A 26,038-nucleotide genomic window follows, 5' to 3' on the forward strand; every position below is an offset into this window, starting at 1 on the left:
TTGGTCCTCATCTTGTAATCGCCACCCATCTCTTTGTTTGAACTCTTTTACTTGCCCTGTCACTGTTGTCATGTTGTTTTCACGGTGGATTATTAAAGCATCTTGGTTTTTGCGCCTGTACCTGCTGTTTCCTGGCTGCCTGCTTTTTGGGGTTCAGTTAACACTGCTAAGCCCAAATGTAACAGTAAATGGTTGTTTCAGCATTTTATGTTCTTAAATTATCTTTATGCCTCAGGTTTTGTTTCTTGATCAGGTTTTATTTCCGCGTACCTTTTGGTGTTTTGTTAACCTTGTGTCCCGACTTTTCGCATTCTCATTGGTTCCTCACATCTGTTGTTAAAGTTTTTTTTTAATCCACACCTTTGTTGCTATTCAGTTGCCGGTCCATTGCCACAGTGACGTGTGTTTGTTTCCACCCTGGTTACTGTATAAGTATGTTCTGTGTTTGTTACATTTCATCTGTTTGGTCCTCATCTTGTAATCGCCTCCCATCTCTTTGTTTGAACTCTTGCCCTGGCACTGTTGTCATGTTGTTTTCACGGTGGATTATTAAAGCATCTTGGTTTTTGCACCTGTACCTGCTGTTTCCTGGCTGCCTGCTTTTGGGGTTCAGTTACACACTGCTAAGCCCAAATGTAACAGTAAATGCGTTTCAATAAAAAAGTGTATTTAACCCATTTTTGGATTGGTATATAAGTTGAATCCCTGGTCATTGGTGGCTAAAGTTGACCTTTAGATTTAACTTAATTGTAACAAAATAAATACATTTAGTGTCAGATTCAACAGGATACAGTTTTCCTACCCATTTTTTAAAAATAAGTACTTATTTCCATCCCGTTTGTGTTGGCATACTAATGGTTAACCTAACGATTACTCAATTTTCCCTTTAGTCACTTATTAACTGATGTTCATGTTGGTCGACCACGCCACATATCTGTTCTCATGCTGCTGATTTGTCATTTCCTTCTGGTGTGTAACCACCCTGCTGGCGTGTTGTCCCCCTGACTCCGTGTACACCAGGCACAGCTCCCCTCAGGCGCATAGGAAGTACAGCATTCCACGTACAAGCTGGCAGCACAGAAGCTCATGTCCCCGGTGGTGAAGATACTGTGCTCTCGTTTACATCCCTCACTGCCTCACCTGAGGCTGCTGGGAACTTCTGCCTCCAGGATGGGGATGACCAAGCAGTCTAACCCTGTCTCTGGGACTCTGATCTTTGAGGATTCCAGCGCGTTCAAAGTGAAGAGTTGGCCTGAGCTGATCCGAGCTCTGGGAGTCTTTCGCCTGTGCTCCTTCCCACTGCTGGTCAACAACTGTGGGAAGGTGAGATCTGACTTCTTTGTGTACAAGAAGAGGAAGAAAAGTGATGTTTCTTTGTGATGTCTGTCCCTCCTTCCAAAGGAATGTTGGACTCTGCAGTTTGGGAAATGTTTGGAAAAATGTTACTGAGAAAACAATCAACACTAGTTTGTAACTTAAAGAAGGAACACTGAGTTACAACTTCATTTTCATCAAAACAATCCGTGCTCTGAGCTATACAAATAACATTGCAGAGACCGTCACAAAAACTGAAAGACACGAAAAATATTCAGTAGCTTCATTGTTATAAGTTGTAATGTCACTAATGCCAGTCCTAGCCAATTTGGTGCCCCCAGTAAGATTTTTAATGGTGGATTCGAGGGGGTTAATAATGTGTGTAAAGAATAAAACTACAGTTGTATGACAAAGTTTGGGCACTCCTGATGATTTTCCTTTATAAATCATTGGTTGTCTGGATCAGAAATTTCAGTTAAATATATCATACGTATAGCAGACAAGCAGACTGATATTTGAGAAGTGAAATGAAGTTTATAGGATTTACAGAAAGTGTGCAATAATTATTTATACAAAATTAGGCAGGTGCCTAAATTTGGGCACCCTTGTCATTTTATTGATTTGAATACATTTAGCACTAACTGCTGGAACACAAATTTGGTTTGGTAAGCTCATTGACCTTTGACATCCGTACACAGGTGAATCCAATCACGAGAAAGGGTATTTAAGGTGGCTATTTACAAATGTTTCCCCTCTTTGCATCTCTTCTAATGAGTGGCAACATGGAAGCCTCTAAACAACTCTCAAATGACCTGAAAACAAAGACTGTTCAACATCATAGTTCAGGGGAAGGATACAAAAAGCTATCTCAGAGATTACAGCTCAATTTCCACTGTGAGGAACATAGTGAGGAACTGGAAGACAACAGACACAGTACTAGTTAAGGCCTGAAGTGGCAGGCCAAGAAAAATCTCATAAGCTGAAGCGAAGGATGGTGAAAGTCATAGTCAACCCACAGACCTGCTCTAAAGACCTACTACATGATCTTGCTGCAGATAGTGTCTCTGTGCATCGTTCAACTATACAGCGCACTTTGCACCAGGAGATGCTAGATGATACTGTAATGCAGAGGAAGCCTTTTCTGCATACATGCCACAGAGTCGCTTGAGGTATGCGAAAGCACATTTGGACAAGCCAGCTTCATTTTGGAATAAGGTGCTGTGGACTGATGAAACTAAAATTGAGTTATTTGGACATAACAAGGTGCGGTATGCATGGCTGAAAAAGAACACAGCATTCCAAGAAAAACACTTGCTACCTACAGTAAAATTTGGAGGTGGTTCCATCATGCTGTGTGGCTGTGTGACCAGTGCAGGTACTGGGAATGTTGTTCAAGTTGAGGGTCACATGGATTCTAGCCAATATCAGCAGATTCTTGAGAACAATGTTCATGAATTAGTGACAAAGTTGAAGTTGGGCTGGCTCTTTCAACAAGACAATGACCCTAAACACTGCTCAAAATCTATTAAGGCGTTCATGCAGAAGAACAAGTACAATATTCTGGAACGGCCATCTCAGTCCACAGACCTGAATATTATTGAAAACCTGTGGTGTGATTTTAAGGGGGCTGTCCATGCTCGGAAACCAACAAACCTGAGATGTTTTGTAAAGAACAATGGTCCAAAATACCTTCAACCAGAATCCAAACTCTCATTGGAACCTATAAGTGTTTAGAGGCTGTTATTTCTGCAAAAGGAGGATCTACTAAATATTGATGTATTTTTTTTCTGTTGGGGTGCCCAAATGTATGCACCTGCCTAATTATTGCACACTTTCTGTAAATCCTATAAACTTCATTTCACTTCTCAAATATCACTGTGTTTGTCTGCTATATGATATATTTAACTGGAATTGCTGATCCAAACAAACAGTGATTTATAAAGGAAAATCATGGAAATTATCAGGGGTGCCCAAACTTTTATAAACACAGACTACATCAACTGTAACACAAATAAACAAATAAGCTTACACCTATGTTATAGCATTTTTAGCTATTACAAGCAGAGGAAACTTTAACTTTGCTTAACCACTTGACATTTCAATCAAACTGTAAACAACCGCTGACACTGACAATCAATGCATGTTAAAATGACGGGGAGAAACTCTGCTCAAAGCCTCTACCAACTGTTCCCATCCAGAGGTGTCAAATCCAACTTCAGAAAGTAAAAGTCCAGCCACATATTTGTTCCATCTTCCCAATAAACCTGCTGATTGTAATTAGTTGAGCTCTTCAGGCAGGTGGATGAGCTCATTATTGAGATCACCTGTTTTAGGTGCACAGGTAGAAGCAACACATGGGAGGGTTTTTACTTTCTGAAGCTGGATTTGACACCTGTTCTCACCCCAACGAAACAGTTTATTTTAGGTAGGTCAGTTTAGGTAAACCCCACCCAGAAATGCCTTATAGTAGAAGACCAGCCTGTAGACCCTGTGACCAAATGCTGGGAACAAAGGTTTGGAAGTGGTTTGGGTACCCTAATGGATTTTGAACATTTTTTACTTGGGCTGCCCTCTTCAAACTTCCAGGCATTTTTGGGAGGGCACAACAAAGTTCAAACAAGGGTCAAAATTTATAATCATCCAAACAAGCAATATGCATATCAAATTGCTTGTCTACTTATAATGATGATATAATGATGTTTGCTATGCCTTCTAGCTCAACTGACGGTGCTATGGCCGGAAATATCAAAACGTCAACAATCTTAAGATATGAAAATTTAGTAAAAAAGGTTAACCTTGACCAATTTTGATGTTATTGGTGTCTAATCATATGTTTTCCTACATGAGAAATTCATTTAAGTACTTTTGACAAACATACTGTAAATGACAAGCTTGACTATGTAATTTCAAAATGGCTACCATTATTTGTACAAAAATGCAAGAATTAAGTGTCAAACGCACACTGGTTTATCACATCATACTACTCAGTGTTGTATCCATCAGAAGCAAAGTCAGAATCTTTGTCACAAGCACTAGTTTCTGAACCTGTGTCAGATTCTGCAATGTCAGTTGTTCCCTGGCTTGGAATAACGCAATAGCGAAAATTTACCCTCTTGTAATTTCCATCCATGCTGCAGAGGTGATGGTGGAGCGTCTGGTTTCATGTAGTTCAGCATGATGAATGACCTATACATGGTTCTTTTATAAGAATGAACAAATAAAAAAACAAAAACAATGATGATTAAACTTATAATGCCTCACCTGTACAGTGATATTCACAAATTATTGCTATGAGTGAATATAAGTGTATTGACAACAACAGCACATACACTGAAAATTCTATTTTATTTATTTACATAAATAATATGTATATTAACTGATTTCAATAGATAACCTATTTACAAATTTTCTCATTTGTTATAAATATTATATCAAAGTCAAATATAAAAATAACATTTTACTTGCCAATAGAAAGCCAATAAGATCAGTAAATTTCTTGAAGACAAGCATCACACAAGAGGGTATCACACCTATGATGTTCAGTTTGCGGGAGTTTCTATGCAGCTAAAGGAATGTCAAGGTTTTTAAGTCGATTCTAAGTAAATCATATTAATCTGTCATCTTACACTTATGGTTAATGTGTCCGATTTGAGGATAGAAAATACCTTGCTAATTCCAAGAGAAAGTACAGAGTAAGGAAATCCACCTGTTATAATTATTATATTCAGCATGAAATAAGGTCATGTCCATAACGGAGGGCACTGAACTCTTTACTCAGTACTTTTAAGATATTCAATTTCAATTTATTTCATTTACATAGCACCAAATCACAACAAAGCTTGTGATAGTGAAGATAGTGATGAAAAACATGAAAGGCTGTTATGAGGTAGGCCTACTTACCATCAAAATTTCAATTTGATTTAATATATTATTTATGAACTTGAATACCAATGAGACTAGTAAACAGTTTATTGAAGCCTTATTTCTTCACATACCTGGTCATCCTCATTGACCAATTACGTCAGTGTTTATTAAGACTGCTAATCATCATCTGCACAAAATTTGAAATTGTTAGTTTCCATTTTGCAGAATTTTCATTAAATCATAGATAGCAATTTCTGACAATTTTTGATAAGTGACATTGTCCTAATTTTACTTTTGCTAGGACCTACCCTGGTTGATTAGTGGAGTCATCTTAAAATTTCAAGCCCAAGAATTTAATTTTTAATTTTTTTAAGTGCTTAGATGAATTTCTCATGCTGAAAAACATTTCATTTGACACCAATATATAAAAATTGATCATAGTTAAAGGTTTCTACCAGTTTTTCAAATTATCAAACGTTCGTTGACCTTTTGATATTTCGGGCCATAGCGCCCTCATGTGAGGTCAGGTGCATAACAAACAATATATTTTTGGAATTGTTATAAGTTGAAACGTAATTTGATATGCATATTGACAAAAATGGGCTAATTTAAATTTAGATTAGATTAAATTTAGATTAGAGATGGTTTTATCAGTCAATCTCTGAGAGCAAATTATTCATCCGCTACAAAATAATTATTTCTATAACGCAGCGTCCAGCAGCACCCAGTGCAGCATCTGGCCCTTGTGCAGCCGTACGCGGGATAAAGGTGTGGCATAGCCTGACAACCAGCCCTGAATTGGGCCAGATACTGGCCTCCATTTTGGAGTGGGAATTCCCATTCCTAAATGACCAATAGGAAAGCAGCACTTGCACCACATCAAAGTGAGGCTGACGTCAGCATCTAGGCTACCAACCAATCACAGGCTAGGAGAGAGTTCAGTATCTGGCCCAATTCAGGGCAGATGTTGCCAACCGAACGGTCCCCCTAAAAATCGATCCCCCTGATGACGCGGGTCACGGATTATCACCTCGTTCCTGCTTCAAACTGCACTCCAGTCATCATCTATCTCATTGACAGACATCTGAAGCTTTTCTACAACAATCATTTCCACATAAATTCAGCATTATTTCATCATAAAATGCGTCGGAAAGGATTAGAGCGCCGTGGCTAAATGAGCTGCTAGCTGATGCATTCACTGCATGTCGGACATTTCAAAGCGTCATGGAATTTCGCCTTGTTTCTGCTTAAAACTGACTTTAGAATGATTTAAAAGGTTTTACCTTTATCATCTGATGGTTAATTAATCCCATTAATCCATTTGATTGCTTTGGGTGAAGAGACTCTATCTCAGACGAGCTGCTGTGGTCCAAAATGACGCATGCGCAGATGCAAAAGGTGGGCCGATTTTAGGGGCGGACCATTCGGTCTGTGACACCGGTTGTCTGGCTATGTGTGGCAGTGCCATATCGAGTCCTGTTGCTCTTATCATCCAGCCAGCCAGACTCGAGTTTGTTTATCAGGTCAGGGAATGATTTGCCGTCGTCATCTTTTAATAGGGCAGCGTAATCTGTCACCTTGTTCTGTTGTGATACAAATCAGTGCATTTTGTCCCACCTGTGTCCATTATTCATTGATCCAAATCACAGGCACATGTGCCTATAAACCTAATAAATGACACCGAACATGCAGGGAAATGGACCAGGCAGTTACTTCATGATTTTTTACTAGAGACACCATTCATGTGTCATTCACCAACCACATCCGTGATTAATTTTATTTTATTCTTCACAAATAATTTATTTCACTCTCTCAGAAACATGAACGTAGTGAGCAAGATTTACAGAGGTCCACAAAGCGAAACAGTGATCAGCTGATTCCGTTTACGAATAAACACTGCCTGGGTTGGCAGTGGGTCGAGTCGGGCTCATGTGCAACATAAGCTTCAGTTTTTTTTCCTTGGACACTAATACCACATTTTCACAAAAATCTTTCAAGGAATCAACACTCCAACGGGAAAAATAAACAAAGTCTGTCATTCTCGCTGCCCACACAGTCAGTCATGATGTCTCAAGACTACAGTTTACACCTCTTGTCCTTTGACCTCTCGCGTCAAACCCGGAAGAGAGTGAGATGGTGAAAAGGCTTATTTACGAGGTCTGTCCATAAAGTATCGTACCTTTTTATTTTTTTTAAACTATATGGATTTGATTCATATGTTTTCACGTCAGACAAGCTTAAACCCTAGTGCGCATGCGTGAGTTTTTCCACGCCTGTCAGTGACGTCATTCGCCTGTGAGCACGCCTTGGGAAGGAGTGGTCTCGCCCCGTCGTCGGATTTTCATTGTCTGGAAATGGTGGAATGATTTGGGGTTTTTTTCCATCAGAATTTTTTCAGAAGCTGTTAGAGACTGGCACCTGGAAACCATTCGAAAAATTTATCTGGCTTCTGGTGAAAATTTTACGGGCTTCACAGAGAATAAGGTCTGTTAGTACAGCTTTAAGGACCCCTTTAAGGACCCCTTTAAGGACCCCTTTAAGGACGCTCAGCGTGCCGCGCTCCGAGCTGCGACAACGCGGCACAAGCCACCGGACCATTTCTGAACTGATGGCTCTGTGGATACGAGACCGTCGTGTGCTCTTTCGAAGGTTATCACAAGAGCTGGACATCAGCCATTTTCCAGGAGAATTCACTTTTAACAAGAGATTTTGTCATGGAAAGCCACACATTTCAATCAATCAATTTTTTTTTTATATAGCGCCAAATCACAACAAACAGTTGCCCCAAGGCGCTTTATATTGTAAGGCAAGGCCATACAATAATGATGTAAAACCCCAACGGTCAAAACGACCCCCTGTGAGCAAGCACTTGGCTACAGTGGGAAGGAAAAACTCCCTTTTAACAGGAAGAAACCTCCAGCAGAACCAGGCTCAGGGAGGGGCAGTCTTCTGCTGGGACTGGTTGGGGCTGAGGGAGAAAAAAAATAAAAAGGTACGATACTTTATGGACAGACCTCGTATACCTCAGCCGGATGTGGATCCTCGGGTTTACCCGTGGATCCATACCTCCTGTATCAGGTGCTTTGGATTCACGTTGTGCCGAACTACTTTCCTTCGGCCATCTTTGTTGATGGAGGGACAATAGTTCCACACAAAATGGATCCTCAATCTTGTTTAATGTATCAGTTTTGTAAAAATACAGTCATGGCTGAGGTATAAAAACAAAACACCCACTCGTCTGGGGAGCAATATGAGCAGAGGTTCCAGTGAGTTGGGGATGGCGGAGGATCACCTGAGATCACCCAGACGAGTTGGTGTTTTGTCATTTTATCCTCAACATGCTGTCGAAAGTGGGTCACATAGGGTCATGCGATGACATCATCATGCTCAACCAATCATAGCATGAAATTTTGGTCACTTGCGTGAAGTCACGTGGGTCAGGTTGTGACTTCATCACGCTCGACCAACTTTGGCAAGTCCCGAGCCTGGTTCGGTAAACTTCGGCCATCTTTTGCCAAAGCATACTTGCCAATGTGCCAAAGCAATGTGCCATTCTTGTATCAACTGTGCTGCCATCAATGAAATTCACCAAAAAAAATAAATAAATAAAATTATGCGGGCCGATTTAGGCATGAGGGCGTGGATGATAAACTAATGCTTATGTTTTTTGTTTTAAATGCGGCCTTACAGTGCATCTGGAAAGTATTCAGAGCTTCATCTTTTCCACATTTTCTTATGTTACAGCCTTTTCTCAAAAATGGATGAAACAAAATTTTCCCACAAAATTCTACACACAATATGATACAGTTGCCATAACGACAATGTGAAAAAAGGTTTTGAGATTTTTGCAAATTTATATATAAAAAAAAACCCCACTAAGAAATCACATGTACATACATATTCACAGTCTTTGCCATGAAGCTCAACATTGAGTTCAGGTGCCTCCTGTTTCCGCTGATCATCCTTGAGATGTTTCTACAGCTTAACTGGAGTCCACCTGGGGTAAATTCACTTGGCTGGACAGGATTTAGAAAACCACACACCAGTCTACATATAAGGTCCCACAGTTGACAGTGCATGTCAGAGCGCAAACCAGGCATGAAGTCAAGGGAATTGTCTGTAGACCGCTGAGACAGGAATGTCTCAAGGCACAAATCTAGGGAAGGGTACAAAAACATTTCTGCTGTTTTGAAGGTGCCAATGAGCACAGTGGCCTCCATCATCCATAAATGGAAGAAGTTCAGATCCACAAGGACTCTTTCTAGAGCTGGCCGCCCGTCTAAACTGAGCGATTGGGGGAGAAGGACCTTAGTCAGGGAGGTGACCAAGAACCCCATGGTCACTCTGTCAGAGCTCCAGAATTCCTCTGTGGAGAGAGGAGAACCTTCCAGAAGGACAACCATCTCTGCAGCAATCCACAAATCAGGCTTGTATGGTAGAGTGGCCAGACGGAAGCCACTCCTTAGTAAAAGGCACCTGAAGGACTCTCAGACCATGAGAAACCAAATTCTCTGGTCTGATTGATGAATGAACTCTTTGGAGTGAATGCTAAGTGCCGTGTTTGGAGGAAACCAGGTACCATCCCTACAGTGAAGCATGGTGGTGGCAGCATCATGCTGTGGGGATGTTTTTCAGTGGCAGGAACTGGGAGACTAGTCAGGATTGAGGGAAAGATGAATGGAGGAATGTACAGAGACATCCTGGATGAAAACCTGCCCCAGAGCGCTCTTGACCTCAGAATGGGGCGACAGTTCATCTTTCAGCAGGACAATGACCCTAAACTCACAGCTAAGATATCAAAGACGTGGCTTCAGGACAACTCTGTGAATGTCCTTGAGTGGCCCAGCCACAGCCCAGACCTGAATCTGATTAAAGATCTGTGGAGAAATCTGAAAATGGCTGTGCACTGACGCTCCCCATCCAACCTGATGGAGCTTGACAGGTGCTGCAAAGAGGACTGTGGCAAAACTGCCTAAAGATAGGTGTGTCAAGCTTGTGGCATCATATTTAAGGAGACTTTGAGGCTGTAATTGCTGCCAAAGATACATCAAAAAAGTACGGAGCAAAGGGGGCGAATGTACAGGCGAGTTCTTCGTATTTTATTTGTAATATAAGTTTGCAAAATTTTCAAGACTTTTCATGTTGTCATCATGATGTGTTGTGAGTAGAATTTTGAGAGAGAGAAAAAAAAAGTAATTTACTCCATTTTGGAAGCAGACTGTAACATAACAAAATGTGGAAAAAGTGATGCACTGTGAATACTTTCTGGATATACTGTACGCCACGGTGTCACTGATATTTTCAATTTAAAAGATGCTGCAGCACATGAAGAAAAAAAAAAAAAGAATCTGGATTACAACCAGTACAATGTATAGAATGCTGTCAGACAGCACCTGTAAGGGCCCCTTCACACATAGTGCGAAGTTTGGTCGATGTCTGGTCGATGACAGCGAAACAGTGCAAAACTGTTTGAAATTAGTGCACCATGAAATATTGTGCCAATGGGAAGGTGTGCACGAACCTGGTGCGAGAGTTCACGCACACGCCGGTGTCTTTCAAGCAGGAACAGTGCGAGGTGCAGCACATGGCGCCGCTTATGTGGAAGAAATAAAAAAATAAAAACCAGCGGTACCTGTGGAACCACATTGCGCCGCTTATGTGGAAGAAAAAACAAACAAACAACAACAAAAAAAAATAAACAGCTGGCACCTGTGAAACCACATCACACTGCTTATGTGGAATAAATAAAAACCTGCCAATATCTGCGGAACCACATCGCGCCACTTATGTGAAAAAAAAAAAAAATCACACCACCCACTGGATGCAAACTCGCAGCTTTCAAAAGCTCTGATTCCCAGTCAGCGACTTTACCACTGAGCTATGGAGCTGTTCTTTGAAGGCTGCAGGAATCTGCCTCATATCAGGAAGGACATGGAAGTATTACAAAAAAATTAAAATTACACACCATATAAAAACGCTGCATTTATCAAGCAAGCAATACAAATATCATCTGTTCTGTTTCTCTGTAAATTACCCATGGTCACAGACATACGGTCATGAAATGACAAGAATGAGAAGCAGTTCACTCGTCTCATTCATGTTCACATCTGCTGGCAAGTCTCCAACTGGCCATGCGCATCTTGTGGACGACGCGCCGGTGGACACCGCATCATGTGGAAAAGAGCTCACGTGGGTGACGTGACAGTGAGATCGCCTGCTGCGTGTTCTGATCTGACGGTCCATTTCAACCTGGGAGCAGCCTGTCCATGTGCATGCTGTGCACACACTCGCTCACTGCAGCACGTCGCCACAGTGATACATGTTTTTATTTATGTCCACTTGATAACAGCAAACAGACACACGTGTGTCACAGTAGGCAGTTGTTAGTCCATGTCCGTCCAAACACAGTACGTGGTGTCCAGCTGGAATGTCCAGATCCAAAGATTTCCACAGCCGCTTCAGTGGGAGGACACACCTCCTGTCAGTTCAGCGCACAGACCAAAGCCACACTTGTGTGGGACTTAGACAAAATTCTCTGCGAGTACAGAAGTGATTGTCTACAGTCTGTTATCGTGCCAAGAGTGTGACTGACTAACCATTTTCTAAGTGCCATGCAAGCGGTGTTAGATGTTCGTGTGTGTCACCTGGAATTTGGCCGGCACTTGCCACGAGAGGGTGCAATGGGTTCACACAGCGCACACTTTGTCCTTCAGGCACTTGTGTGAAAAAATAGTTGTAGCAACAGGTACATGAGGCGTTGGAGACAGGGATGACATTACACAGTTTGCACACGATTCCTACGTCATGCGCACTAAGTGTGCACTTCATCCAAACTTCACACTATGTGTGATGGTGCCCTTAAAGAAAAACAGAAGCACAAAGAAAAATAAAAAATGTAAACAACTATGGGCCTCATTCATGAACCTTTCTTCAGAACAAATTTTTTCCTAATTCCTGCTTATGAAGTTTTTATGAAGACTGTGGCATTCCTGAATGTTTTCCTATCCAGGATTTGTTCTTCTCCTAGGAACACCCAGGAGTACTCCTATGCACATTTCAGTGCCGACATGTTGTCACATTGGTTGCGTTGCCTGCTTACGTGTATTTCATTAAAATGCAATATTTCTATAATATTTCTGTGATATCTCGGTTCATTATTATATATTACATTTTGGTAATTACATCTGCCAAGGACGTAATAAAATCATCTGCATTTATTTATTTATCTGTCTGTCTGTCTGCCTGTTAACAAGATTGCGTCAACACAACTGCACGGATTTTGCCGAAATTTTTACCACAGATAGATATTAGACCAAGGAAGACGCCATTAAATTTTGGAGATGATCCAGATCCTGGACCAAGTTTGACTTTGTAGGTTTTGAAAGATTACTGTTGGCAGGATTACGTCAAACTTACTGCACGTAGTTTGATGAAGTTTTCAAAACAGATAGATATTAGGCCATCGAAGACTCCATTAAAGTTTGGAGGTGATCCGGATCCAGATTGTGGATCAAGTTTCACTTTATAAAGTCGTTGAAGGATTACATCAAAACTACTCACAGATTCTCACTAAATTTTTAGCACGGACACGTGTTAAGCGATGGAAGACTCCATTAAATTTTGGAGATGACCAGGATCCGGATCCTGGATCAAGATTTCTCTTCATATACGCTTTGAAGGATTAATGTCAAAACTACTTCATGGATTCTCACCACATTTGCACCATAGATTGATATTATGGCATGGAAGACTACACTGAATTTAGGAGGTGATCTGGATCCAGATTCTGAATCAAGATTTTCCTTTCTATAGTCTTTAAAGGATTACGTCAAAACGACTTCACGGATTCTCACTAAATCTGCACCACACATAGATATTAGGGCATGGAAGACTCCATTGAATTTTGGAGGTGATCTGGATCCAGAGTTGGATTGTGGATCAAGATTTCCCTTTATGAACTCTTTGAAGAATTATGTCAAAACTACTTCATGGATTTTCACCAAAATTTCAGCACGGATACATAATAGGCCATGGAAGACCCTATTAAATTTTTGAGGTGATCCGCATCTGGATTCTGGATCAAGATTTCACTTTTTATACGCTTTGAAGGATTACGTCAAAACTACTTCATGGATTCTCACCACATTTGCACCACAGATAGATATTAGGGCATGGAACACTCCAATGAATTTTGGAGGGTGGATTGAGGTGCTTGATTAGTTAACATATCAGAGCTTTTTTCCTCACTAACAGCAGTTAACTAATAAAAAATTTAGTGCTACTTCTTTAGTACTATTTCTAACAGAGGGCTACGAGCCATCCATCCCTTGAAAAAAGGTATAGCCCCGTATTTGGAAAGAAAAGTACGGTTCAAATAGTTTAAAAATCATTTCACACACGCAAGAAAAGGTAGAAAAAAAAATTCACCAGCCGGCTATGCCAACGAGGTGTCCCTTATTTATTTTTCAGGGAGTCGTCAGCCCTAGTCATGAGTGAATCCAAAATCAGACTAGTTGGGACTTTGGTCCTACTAGTGCGGTGCCTGGACTGACAGAAGTAGTAGCTGGAAGTGGTCCGACAAAAGTGCCACTAGTTACTGAAAAAAGCGACTAGTTTTTGATCAAATGCCAATCTACTGTAGTGTGACCAAATTTTCAACAGGTGCTTACAAAGACTGACCTAGTAAAGAAAACTGCTAAATGATGTGGAAAAAAAACCTCACCTTTCCAAAAAACCTCACCTTTCCATAGTATTGTGTGCTGCACATTTTCTAACCCTAGTGACAGAAATTCGAGCCCCATGTCATGAGTTTCTCCTGCTTTATTTGTTGTTCTTCTGCTCCTTCTGTTCTTCTCTCCTTTCAGCTGATGTCGATATCGCGCACCCTCCTGGGGAGGAGGGGGTTCGCCCTGCTGATGCGACCTACAGTGTACTCTCAGTTTGTTGCAGGAGAGAGCGAGAGTGAGATTTCACAGTCCATGGAGAAGATGAGCCGGCTGGGGTTGAGGCCCATGCTGGCAGTACCGATTGAAGAGGATCTGGGAGAGAGCACCGGGTACAGCTCACTGTCATCACTAGTCATCAACTCAAGATCAAAATGCAGATTTTCAGCTTTAACTAGAGGGAATTCACACTCAAACTGGGTGAAGGTTAGAGGAATCAGCACTTTCATGCTGAAAAAAAAAAAAAATCTTGCATTTCTTTAAAAGTAGACTCCAGATTTTAAAAGGTTCCTCACTTCATAATCTGCACTTCCCCACATTCTGGAATAAGTTCATCTTTGTTTCTTCTGTGCATCTGGGGTTATTTTTCCTCACATAAATAGTTGACATCTTGTGGTCGACCCTCTGAGTGTCAACTTTTAATTCAATATGCTTGCATCTTGCAGGGTGTTCTTAATTTGGCCATTTGCCTTGAAATGGTATTTCTCCAGCACACTTGTAACACTTATTATCTGCAGTGCAAGATATGGCGACACGACACCCAAATTATTCATTTTTAACTGGTACTGTAGGTCCTGAGGTTCTTTGGTGTTGGTGCTTATCCTTTGGTTTGGTAACATGAAGCGGATGAGAATCTACAATTCGGAATGCCAGTCCAACACAGGTTACTTCTCCAGCCAAGCCAGGTACCTGTTTATAGCTGGGTGGACTGAGTCAATGCATTTTAAGTGTCTTGTTCAAAAACACAGACATGAAGCATGACCAGGACTTGAACCCAGCTCGACAGCCTTGGCCTGTGAACCTGGTTTGGTCAATGGTACAGATGGTTGCGAATGATGTTCTGAAACTATAACGTTGTTGGCTCAGTCCTTGATTACTCCTGTATCTGAAAGTCTCCTTGAAATTTTTTGCTTGTAAGAGTATTTCTACAGTGGTGTCACTTTTAATAGGGAAATATCTAAGTACTTTACCACTGAACACAACTTTATCAGTATCCAAATATTCCTGGACCCAGCTGTATATCACATCTAATGCTGACTGTTTTATTATATTTCTCTTTCACACTGTTCTAAAAAGTAAAGTATATTGATCAAAAAGTAAAGTATAATGAAGAATAATATTGCTGGTGTACTGTCTCCAGGGAGAAGCGATATGACGACAACATGGAGGCCATGTTGGAATGTGTGCGAATGTCCCACAGCAATGCGTGGAGCAAAGACCCGATGATGCAGCTGAAGGTCACGGCGCTGCTCAGCCCGGAGCTCTGCGTGAGACAACATTTACTGTCCCACATCATCACGTCACTTCATTTGGTCACATTTTGTGGACGACAGTTTGTCAAGAACAATGGTTCTAAATATCGTTTCAAGTCATCACATGATCTCAGAAACTGCTGGCATCATACAACCCCTGGCAAAAATTATGGAATCACCGGCCTCGGAGGATGTTCATTCAGTTGTTTCATTTTGTAGAAAAAAAGCAGATCACAGACATGACACAAAACTAAAGTCATTTCAAATGGCAACTTTCTGGCTTTAAGAAAGACTATAAGAAATCAAGAAAAAAGATTGTGGCAGTCAGTAATGGTTACTTTTTTAGACCAAGCAGAGGAAAAAAATAAGGAATCACTCAATTCTGAGGAAAAAATTATGGAATCACCCTGTAAATTTTCATCCCCAAAACTAACACCTGCATCATATCAGATCTGCTCGTTAGTCTGCATCTAAAAAGGAGTGAACACACCTTGGAGAGCTGTTGCACCAAGTGGACTGACATGAATCATGGCTCCAACATGAGATATGTCAATTGAAACAAAGGAGAGGATTATCAAACTCTTAAAAGAGAGTAAATTATCATGCAATGTTGCAAAAGATGTTGGTTGTTCACAGTCAGCTGTGTCTAAACTCTGGACCAAATACAAACAACATGGGAAGGATGTTAAAGGCAAACATACTGGTAGACCAAGGAAGACATCAAAGCGTCAATACAGAAAACTTAAAGCAATATGTCTCAAAAATCGAAAAATGCACAACAAAACAAATGAGGAACGAATGGGAGGAAACTGGAGTCAACGTCTGTGACCGAACTGTAAGAAACCGCCTAATGGAAATGGGATTTACATACAGAAAAGCTAAACGAAAGCCATCATTAACACCTAAACAGAAAAAAAAACAAGGTTATAATGGGCTAAGGAAAAGCAATTGTGGACTGTGGATGACTGGATGAAAGTCATATTCAGTGATGAATCTCGAATCTGCATTGGGCAAGGTGATGATGCTGGAACTTTTGTTTGGTGCCGTTCCAATGAGATTTATAAAGATGACTGCCTGAAGAGAACATGTAAATTTCCACAGTCATTGATGATATGGGGCTGCATGTCAGGTAAAGGCACTGGGGAGATGGCTGTCATTACATCATCAATAAATGCACAAGTTTACGTTGATATTTTGGACAATTGAAAGGATGTTTGGGGATGATGAAATCATTTTTCAAGATGATAATGCATCTTGCCATAGAGCAAAAACTGCGAAAACATTCCTTGCAAGAAGACACGTAGGGTCAATGTCATGGCACAGGTTCAATGTCAACGAGCAGATCTGATTTGATGCAGGTGTTAGTTTTGAGGATGAAAATTTACAGGATAATTCCATAATTTTTTCCTCAGAATTGAGTGATTCCATATTTTTTTCCTCTGCTTGGTCTAAAAAAGTAACCGTTACTGACTGCCATAAGATTTTTTTCTTGATTTCTTATAGTGTTTCTTAAAGCCAGAAAGTTGCCATTTGAAATGACTTTAGTTTTGTGTCATGTCTGTGATCTGCTTTTTTTCTACAAAATTAAACAACTGAATGAACATCCTCTGAGGCCGGTGATTCCATACTTTTTGCCAGGGGTGGTATTATGTGCCTGATGCAAGTTTGTAGCAACAGTAATGGAACATGATAAACAACAAAATTCACCCACCACTCAAATCTCAGTAACAAGAACTGAAAGGAGAGACCACAAATAGGTACAAATACTGAGAAAACCCAAATGTGTAGGTGATTCAGTTCAAAGGTTTTCCTGACCTTTGACCCAGTTATATGTCCGATGTATCTGAGTAACAGGTCAGCAAAACTGTTCCTTTGAAGAGATATGAACTATTTTTCTGCTGCTAAATGTTGTACTTGCAGCACGTTTCAGGATCTAAACAAAACTTCCCTCTTCGGCCAAATCACTAAAATCCATTTTTACAAACTGAGTGCTGTAGTATAACCAACAGGAGACTATTGATGTGTTCAGTGAATTTGGTGACACCACACTTGAATTTATTGAATATTTTGTCTGATCTCTGTTCATTTTTGCACTTTGTAGATGGTTCCTACACTTTCCGTTTCACAGCCGCCTGCTCGTTCAAATCAATGTTATTTTTTCAGCTCACAAGAAGGTTCATATGAATAAAAATAAGGCTGTAGCTCGTTGTCTACCTTCTTGAGGTTAGAAACTAGAGTTGTTTGTTTTTCTACAATGTTTCTCTTAAGATTTATTGAGCTGTGAACTTCAAATCTGTGAATATCTTTCTAACTTTACCGGAGTCTCCAGGGGAGGTTTCTGTCCTCCCTGAGTTTGACAACTATGTTACTGTTTGACAGGTGGACCATTCTAGTCAAATCCCTCACCTGACACTGTCCCCGGAGCGGGTCAGGGCCAGCGGGACCGGGCGCTTGGCACCAGAAGCAAGAGCTGCTGGGAGCTCACCTCACCACCTAGTGCAGCATATAAGAGAATCTTTAGAGCGGAATCCTGCAAACAGTGATACATGCATCATATTCGGCACAAATACTCCTTAGACATTACTCTTTTGAAAAAAAAAAACGGTCTCAAAATTAAAAGATGTTCCAATCATATTGAAAAATATACCACATTATTTGACTGATCATAAAGATTCCAAAAAGGTATAGTTTGGACTATCTATGACTGAATGTTCAGGAGTTATGGGGGAAAAACAGCAAAAATGGTGACAAAGGTCAGTTTCAGTTTGTACAGGGGTCAAAAGTTAAAATTGCTCCAATTTTGGTAAATAGTGATGAAAATTATCAGTTGAGTTAACAGAGTTTTAAAAAGAAATGGTTTGGACCATGTATCATGCTTAGTTATCACGTTACAGGGTAACATATGTCACATGTCACAGAATCCAATGAACGTTGACCTTATTTGACCTTTACTTTGGAGACTAAGCATTCAACACAGTCAAAACTATTCCATTTATTATTCCTATTAGCTCAACCAATAATTTCCATCATACCCCCGTCACACATAGCCGGGATCACGCAGAGTGGCGTTGGACTTATGAATTGGCGCACGTCCGAAAAGTGTCGGATTTCAGTTCCAAAACATTCTGACAGCCATCTGCAGAAGTCGACACAGTTGGTCAAAATTGGCCGACGGCCCTGAGTGTGATACACATGTTCAAAACTCTCTGGGCACCGTCGAGATGGGACACCTATTCCGACGGCGATCCATGTGTAATCTGACAACCATCTGACCGCAATTTACATATTCTGATGGCATCAAAACAGCATCTGAAACGATCTGATCATGGTTGATTGAGCTCTGAGATCGAATGGTCACAGCAAAGCCTGTCGACATGTTGCGTCACGTTTGTCCATCTCCGCTGGACCCCGGCCAGGGAGGGCGAAGGAAATGTTGTTATTTAATAACATGTGGCACTGTAGGCGCATCAGAGGCTCAGTGCAGCACCCAGAAATGCAGCTGAACAGGATGTCACCACTGTAACACAGGTATTATTACACATACACCTCCTAAGTCTATAGAAGGTATGATGTGGAAATGTTTGCCCAGCATATGATGACATAAATAAACATGTAACTCACTTGTGGTACTTTGTGTGTGTGCTGGCAATGTCGATCAGCTGAGAAATGCATAATCCACCTCTGGGATAAATAAATCCCATGTGAAACGCCGTCCCATAATGATAATCTAACTATAGTTGTGTTACGATGCGTATCAAGTAAAATGACAACAAAATGGAGTTTAAAGAAGAGAAAAGACAAAGTCTGGCTGCATCTGAAAGTTGCGCACATGTGGGAAGTTGGTGCACTGCCAGCACAGTCCAACAGCAGTTACAGAGTCCAGCCGGACAAATAAAATCTAGCAATGCAAGTATATACTGATCAAACACCTAAAGGGCTTTTTCACTGGACTAACAGCAGGCGATCACTGACAGCTGTCAGCCTGTTTGTGCGCTCTCTGAATGGACAGCTCCTGTGCTCACATGCGCACGTGCACCCCACGTGCACACACAGAGTGGCTGGTGCAGCGTTTATGAACACATATACACGCAGCTGAGCGAACATTTTGGCCACACACTCGCACACTGCTTTGATCACCTGTTCTACACACGCAGGCACACGCGGCTCTTTAAGCCATTGTGAACACATGTGCGCAGCTGAGTGGACACACACTCACCATTTGGATCACCTGTTCTACACACGTACACGCGCACACTCTGTCATGGGAGACACACACTGATGAGGTCAGTTTAGCGCTGGGAATGTGAAGAAAAGCAGAGATTTGATTGCGTGGGTGAGTGAGTGACAGCTCCAATGTCGGCGTCGTCTGACAGCAGTCTGTGCCATCTGACTGTTGTCTGATATATGTTTGGGCTGCATCCTGCAGGTGTGCACGAGGCAGTCCGGATGTGTTCAGCCCACGGCTGACCACGCCTCTTTTCCACCTGACTGCGTCAGATTATGGCAATATTTAGTGTGTTGGAATGGTTCCTCCACATTCTTGCTATGTGTGAAGGGGCTTCACTTTTTTTTAAACAAAATTGGTGCAACTTCAACTTTTGACCCCTGTACAAACTGAAATTGACCTTTGTCACTATTCTTGCTGTTTTTACCCGTAACATTCAGTCACAGACAGTCAAAACTATACTTTTTTGGAATCTTTATGATCAGATAAGTAATGTGGTGTTTTTAATGCGATTGGAGCGTTTTTAAATTTTGACCTCTGTGTAATTCTTCAATTGACCCCTACCTGGCTGCCGATTGGAAAATTAAAGTAGCCAGTTGGTTTTTTCAAAAGAGTAATACCTAAGGAATATTTGTGCCAAATTTGGTGCTTGTATCACCATTTGAAGGATTATTTCAGTTATCTGCTGCACTAACCTCACTGGCTGTAGTGTGAGCGTTTAAAGACACACATGCCGCAATGCATTATGGGAAAAATAGTTTCCTGACATCAGTGGTTGGTCAGTATATAACACACAAGTAACTGTAACATGTGGTGGGTTTTACAAATAAATCTGTATTTGTAAATATGTCATTTTTTCATTTGTAAAAAAAAGTCCATTTGAAAACTGAAAATTCTGTTTAGGTGATTCATCACTTTTAGCGAATGTGTGGCAACTGCTCTTTACACTGCTATGAACACTGCCATCTACTGGGTGGCCAGTAGATGGTAATTTTCCCATAATGCACTGCGGCATGTGTGTCTGTACTTTGTAAACACTAAAACCTTCAAAATTATTGCATTACTTTAAAACTAAAACATATAGCTGATAGTCACTTTGTAAAACAGCAGAGGTGACAATTTCAATAACTTATCTGGAATTAGTTTTTTTTAAATTTTAACCATAAGACAAAACTGTCTGCCTGTGCCTGACTTGTGTGATATGCCTGCAGGTCTGTATGTTGTGAAAAATAAATGATTTTTTTTCCTCCTCTCCTCTACTTTTCTTTCTCTCTTTGTGATCACCAAGTCTCTTTTGCTGAGAGAAGGATGATCTGAGACAGAAGCGCTGACTCATTGTGTCAGTAGCTGCCAGTGTACTGAAATCAATACTGAAAGTTATCAGTTTAGCTTTTAGCTGTAACTTCTGCAAAAATGTTTTAGAGGTTTATTGGTTTAGCTTCATAAAAGCTAACTTTTTGGTTAGCTGTGCCCACCACTGTATATATATTAAAATGAACGATATTCACGTTTTGCAAGACCTGCATTCACATTTTGGGAGATATTTTTTCAGTATTTGTGTTTTGCAATTAACGGTTTGCAGACATAAAATGTGAAAAATGCTATGAATGCACTGTATATATATATATATATATAGTAGTGTTCAGAATAATAGTAGTGCTATGTGACTAAAAAGATTAATCCAGGTTTTGAGTATATTTCTTATTGTTACATGGGAAACAAGGTACCAGTAGATTCAGTAGATTCTCACAAATCCAACAAGATGAAGCATTCATGATATGCACACTCTTAAGGCTATGAAATTGGGCTATTAGTAAAAAAAAAAGTAGAAAAGGGGGTGTTTACAATAATAGTAGCATCTGCTGTTGACGCTACAAACGCAAAACTGTTATGTTCAAACTGCTTTTTTAGCAATCCTGTGAATCACTAAACTAGTATTTAGTTGTATAACCACAGTTTTTTTATGATTTCTTCACATCTGCAAGGCATTAATTTTGTTGGTTTGGAACCAAGCTTTTGCTCATTTACTAGTGTGCTTGGGGTCATTGTCTTGTTGAAACACCCATTTCAAGGGCATGTCCTCTTCAGCATAAGGCAACATGACCTCTTCAAGTATTTTGACATATCCAAACTGATCCATGATACTTGGTATGCGATATATAGGCCCAACACCATAGTAGGAGAAACATGCCCATATCATGATGCTTGCACCACCATGCTTCACTGTCTTCACTGTGAACTGTGGCTTGAATTCCTTGTTTGGGGGTCGTCTCACAAACTGTCTGCAGCCCTTGGACCCAAAAAGAACAATTTTGCTCTCATCAGTCCACAAAATATTCCTCCATTTCTCTTTAGGCCAGTTGATGTGTTCTTTGGCAAATTGTAACCTCTTCTGCACGTCTTTTATTTAACAAAGGGACTTTGTGGGGGATTCTTCCAAATAAATTATCTTCACACAGGTGTCTTCTAACTGTCACAGCACTTACAGGTAACTCCAGACTGTCTTTGATCATCCTGGAGCTGATCAATGGGTGAGCCTTTGCCATTCTGGTTATTCTTCTATCCATTTTGATCATTGTTTTCCATTTTCTTCCACGCATCTCTGGTTTTTTTTGTCCATTTTAAAGCATTTGAGATCATTGTAGATGAACAGCATATCATTTTTTGCACCTGCGTATAAGTTTTCCCCTCTCCAATCAACTTTTTAATCAAACTAAGCTGTTCTTCTGAACAATGTCTTGAACATCCCATTTCCCTCAGGCTTTCAAAGAGAAAAGCATGTTCAACAGGTGCTGGCTTCATCCTTAAATAGGGGACACCTGATTCACACCTGTTTGTTCCACAAAATTGACGAACACTACTATTATTGTGAACACCCCCTTTTCTACTTGTTTTTTTTTTACTAATAGCCCATTTTCATAGCCTTAAGAGTGTGCATATCATAAATGCTTGGTCTTGTTGGATTTGTGAGAATCTACTGAATCTACTGGTACCTTGTTTCCCATGTAACAATAAGAAATATACTCAAAACCTGGATTAATCTTTTTAGTCACATAGCACTACTATTATTCTGAACACTACTGTATATATATATATATATATATATATATATATATATATATATATATATATATATATATATATATATATATATATATATATATATATATATATATATAGTAACATGCTGTAATTACTTTCCAAAATGAAGAAAGCTAATCTTTCAGGTTTAAAGATTAGAATGCATGTTTATGAGTGTTTTCACAGCTGCGGCACTGTGGGTTTCATAATTCCCACGCTTTTGTTTGTTCTGCCTGCATCAAGGTGAAGCTCACAACGCTGATGGCACAGCAACCGTACGAGCTGGATCTGCTGGTCAGCGCGATGAACAGAGAGGTACACCCACAGTTCACAAAAATAACTTTTATCTGACTTTGTATAAATATCTACAGAGTTTGTAATGACCTGACCTTTGCCCTAACCCATCAGCCAATCAGCTTCCCTGGTTTGGACAAAGGAGAGGCTGCCCACTTCCTCTGTGGCCTGCAGAGACTCAACAAAATAGCAGAGGTACTTCTGCAAAGGATTTTGGGAAGGTTAGAGTGATGCATTAGAGCGAGATGGCAGTTCGTCTTAAATTGTCACCTGTGTTCTTTAAGGCTAGTGTCAACAAAGTGCGAGTCCTGGTTGATGCAGAGTACACATACATGAACCCCGCCCTCTCCATAGTTGCCATGGCATTGATGAAGAAGTTTAACAAAGACGGTGCTTGGATCTGGAACACGTATCAGTGCTACCTGAAGGTGTTTGTCGCACTTTGCTATCAGTAGTGTTCAGGTTCAACACGATGCAGACTGTGAGTTTGTGTTTGCTGGTCTGTTTGTCAGGAGTCCAGGTCTCTGCTCTTAGAGGCGCTGCGTCTGTCCCGCTCCGAGGGATTCTGTCTGGGAGTCAAACTGGTCAGAGGAGCCTACATGGACAAAGAGAGGAAGCTGGCAGAGAAGGAGGGACGTGAGGATCCCATCCATATGTGCTGGGAGGACACTAACAACAGGTGGGGTCATGGCAACCAACACTTCTGGATTCATCCTCAAACCCAAATTAGCCAGCGAAACCAAGCGAATATCAAAAGGTTGTGTACTGGAAGAGTAAAGATCTGGTGAACAAAGACAGCTTTATTAATTATTCTTTTTGAAAATGACATCAGACTCTCAGCCTGGCTGATCAGTTCTCCTGATGAAGTGATCATGGCATGCTTGTCTCTGGGTCCTTGGACTTTGAGATTGAGAGATGCTGGTGAAGAGCTAGAATTGGGTGGATCGATCCTAATATCGATAATATTGATACCAACACTGGTATCGATATTGAACGATCCTCATGTAAAAAGATCGATACTCAAGCTTTTTTCTCTACTGCATGCACTGAGTGCTGCGCACGCAGATTAAAGATCAAAGTCTCCTCTCTGTCTGTAAGAGCAGCGCTGCACTGTGTCACACAACACGGAGCAGTGCAGCCTTGTATTGTGGTTTGTCAGCTCTCTACCTCAGGAGATTTTGTTTTAAGTTGAGTGATTTTTTTTTAAACAAAAATGTTGATTGTGATAATAAAGTATTTTCTTGTCACGTACAATGTTTGGCGAAATTCTATCCTAGGTCTTTTGGATCCTTTGGATCTATGAAGCTTAAATATGAAAAAGTATCGGTATCGGTGACACTGGGCCTGTATTTACTTGGTATCGGATCAATACCAAAATTCCCGGTATCACCCACCTCTACTACATAGAGCTGCGTTCTATTCTGCTAGAGTCCTCAATGCTCCCTGCTCACACTCAGACAATGAGAGCGCCACTGCCACCTACTGTAGTGGATGTACAATTACACTTTTTTTTTTTAGTTGGGGGGGGGGGGGAGCATGTTCCTAGAAGGGACAAAGGTGAGTGGTTAGTGGGCTAAAATCAGTTACATCTTGACTTTCTTCCAAATAACGTACATTTCATTCATAATATTATGAATACAGCCTATAACTCCTACATGTTTTTCTCAATTGTGTGAAATGGCTAATAAAAATAAGTTATACAAAACGATTATGTGGTCACTCGGGTGAACTGGTTTAGTCTTAACTTCTGGTTGTGACTGGGGAGATCTTGTTGATTGTCGGGAGCCAAATAAACAGAAATGGATAGAAAATGGTCAAAGCCATCAGGTGCCCAATTTAGGAAAAAAATAGAAATGTAGAAGAGGAGAAATGAACAATGGATAAAGGTATGCAACTGTGTGTTCTCTGTATGATTACAGCATCCATGTCATGAATGAAGAGCTAATGTTACCTGTTTTGGTACAATTCGATTTTAACAAACAACTAATTACACCATAAAATTGTACTCAAAATGATCAGAGAAATTGTTAGGCTTTTTAAAATTATTATTTTACACAGTTAAATGACAAACTGGAATTTGTCAGAGGGATGCACTAATAACAACAACAACAACAATAATAATAATTGTAAATTATGTATGAGACACTGAGATAAATTGGCTGAAGCCTAGTTACAGGTAAATAGAATAATTCTTTAACTAGTGCAAACATAAATTTCTGTTATTTTTGGGTGGTTATTTTAGGGGAGAAATCTCAAATATTAAAATAGTAATGTGTGCAAAATTAACACATGTTTAAATAGAAGAATGACTCATACTTGCAACAAAACTGTTACTCACTCATTCAATGTGTACTCCATTTAAGGGTTGCAGGGGTCTGGGACCTTTCCCAGCAATCATAGGGCGTGAGGTGGTGTACACCCTGGACACGATGCCAGTCTGTTGCACAAAACTGTTACAAGTTCAGTTATTATTTATAGCCATAATTTGGGTTAACGTTGGGTGTTAACATTAACATTCTCCCAAAATTTCTTGTATAATTTCCTGTTTTGTCTATTGTGTTGGTAGAATGGCCCAAGCAGAGGGTCACCCCTTTGAGTCTGGTCTGCTTGAGGTTTCTTCCTCAAATCAGAGGGAGTTTTCTTTACCACTGTCGACTATGTGCTTGCTCTGGGAGTTAGTAAGGTTAGACCTTACGTGTGTGAAGCGCCTTGGGGCAACTTTGTTGTGATTTGGTGCTATATAAATGAAAATAAATTGAAATGAGACAGATTAATATAGCATAGTTGACAGACAGTTAGCATGTGTAGCATGGTGAAGTCCAGATTGAAAAGATGTTCCTGCTAGCTTGGCTAGTGGAGAATTCCCCTTTGGCTGACCTGGTAGGGTTTGGTCTTGGCAATTTCAGGGGCACTTCTAAAGTATTAATGATAATGAAAATAAAATTATAAAAACTGGATGTTTGTACAAAATTTTGTGGGGTTTTTTTGGGAGGGGGGCGGCTGCTCAGAGGGGGTCTTGCCTATGGAGTCATTCAGTGTAGAACCACAACTCAAGTCACATCTTC

At 40.5% G+C, this 26,038-nt stretch overlaps 1 protein-coding gene across 1 annotated transcript in view; it reads left to right on the top strand.

The window, feature by feature from the left end:
* Nucleotides 1–1,043: 1,043 nt before the first annotated feature.
* The window catches only part of prodh2 (proline dehydrogenase 2), a 36,718-nt gene continuing 11,723 nt past the window's right edge, over nucleotides 1,044–26,038 (top strand). Inside the window, exons 1-7 of the mRNA XM_034194663.1 lie at nucleotides 1,044–1,323; nucleotides 14,043–14,233; nucleotides 15,262–15,388; nucleotides 22,923–22,994; nucleotides 23,088–23,168; nucleotides 23,258–23,401; nucleotides 23,486–23,652. Coding sequence (XP_034050554.1) covers nucleotides 1,087–1,323; nucleotides 14,043–14,233; nucleotides 15,262–15,388; nucleotides 22,923–22,994; nucleotides 23,088–23,168; nucleotides 23,258–23,401; nucleotides 23,486–23,652 — 1,019 coding nt within the window. The 5' untranslated portion in view covers nucleotides 1,044–1,086. The remainder of the gene's footprint in view (nucleotides 1,324–14,042; nucleotides 14,234–15,261; nucleotides 15,389–22,922; nucleotides 22,995–23,087; nucleotides 23,169–23,257; nucleotides 23,402–23,485; nucleotides 23,653–26,038) is intronic.

The sequence above is a fragment of the Thalassophryne amazonica genome, chromosome 18 (genome assembly GCF_902500255.1).
Source record: "Thalassophryne amazonica chromosome 18, fThaAma1.1, whole genome shotgun sequence".
NCBI lineage: Eukaryota > Metazoa > Chordata > Actinopteri > Batrachoidiformes > Batrachoididae > Thalassophryne > Thalassophryne amazonica.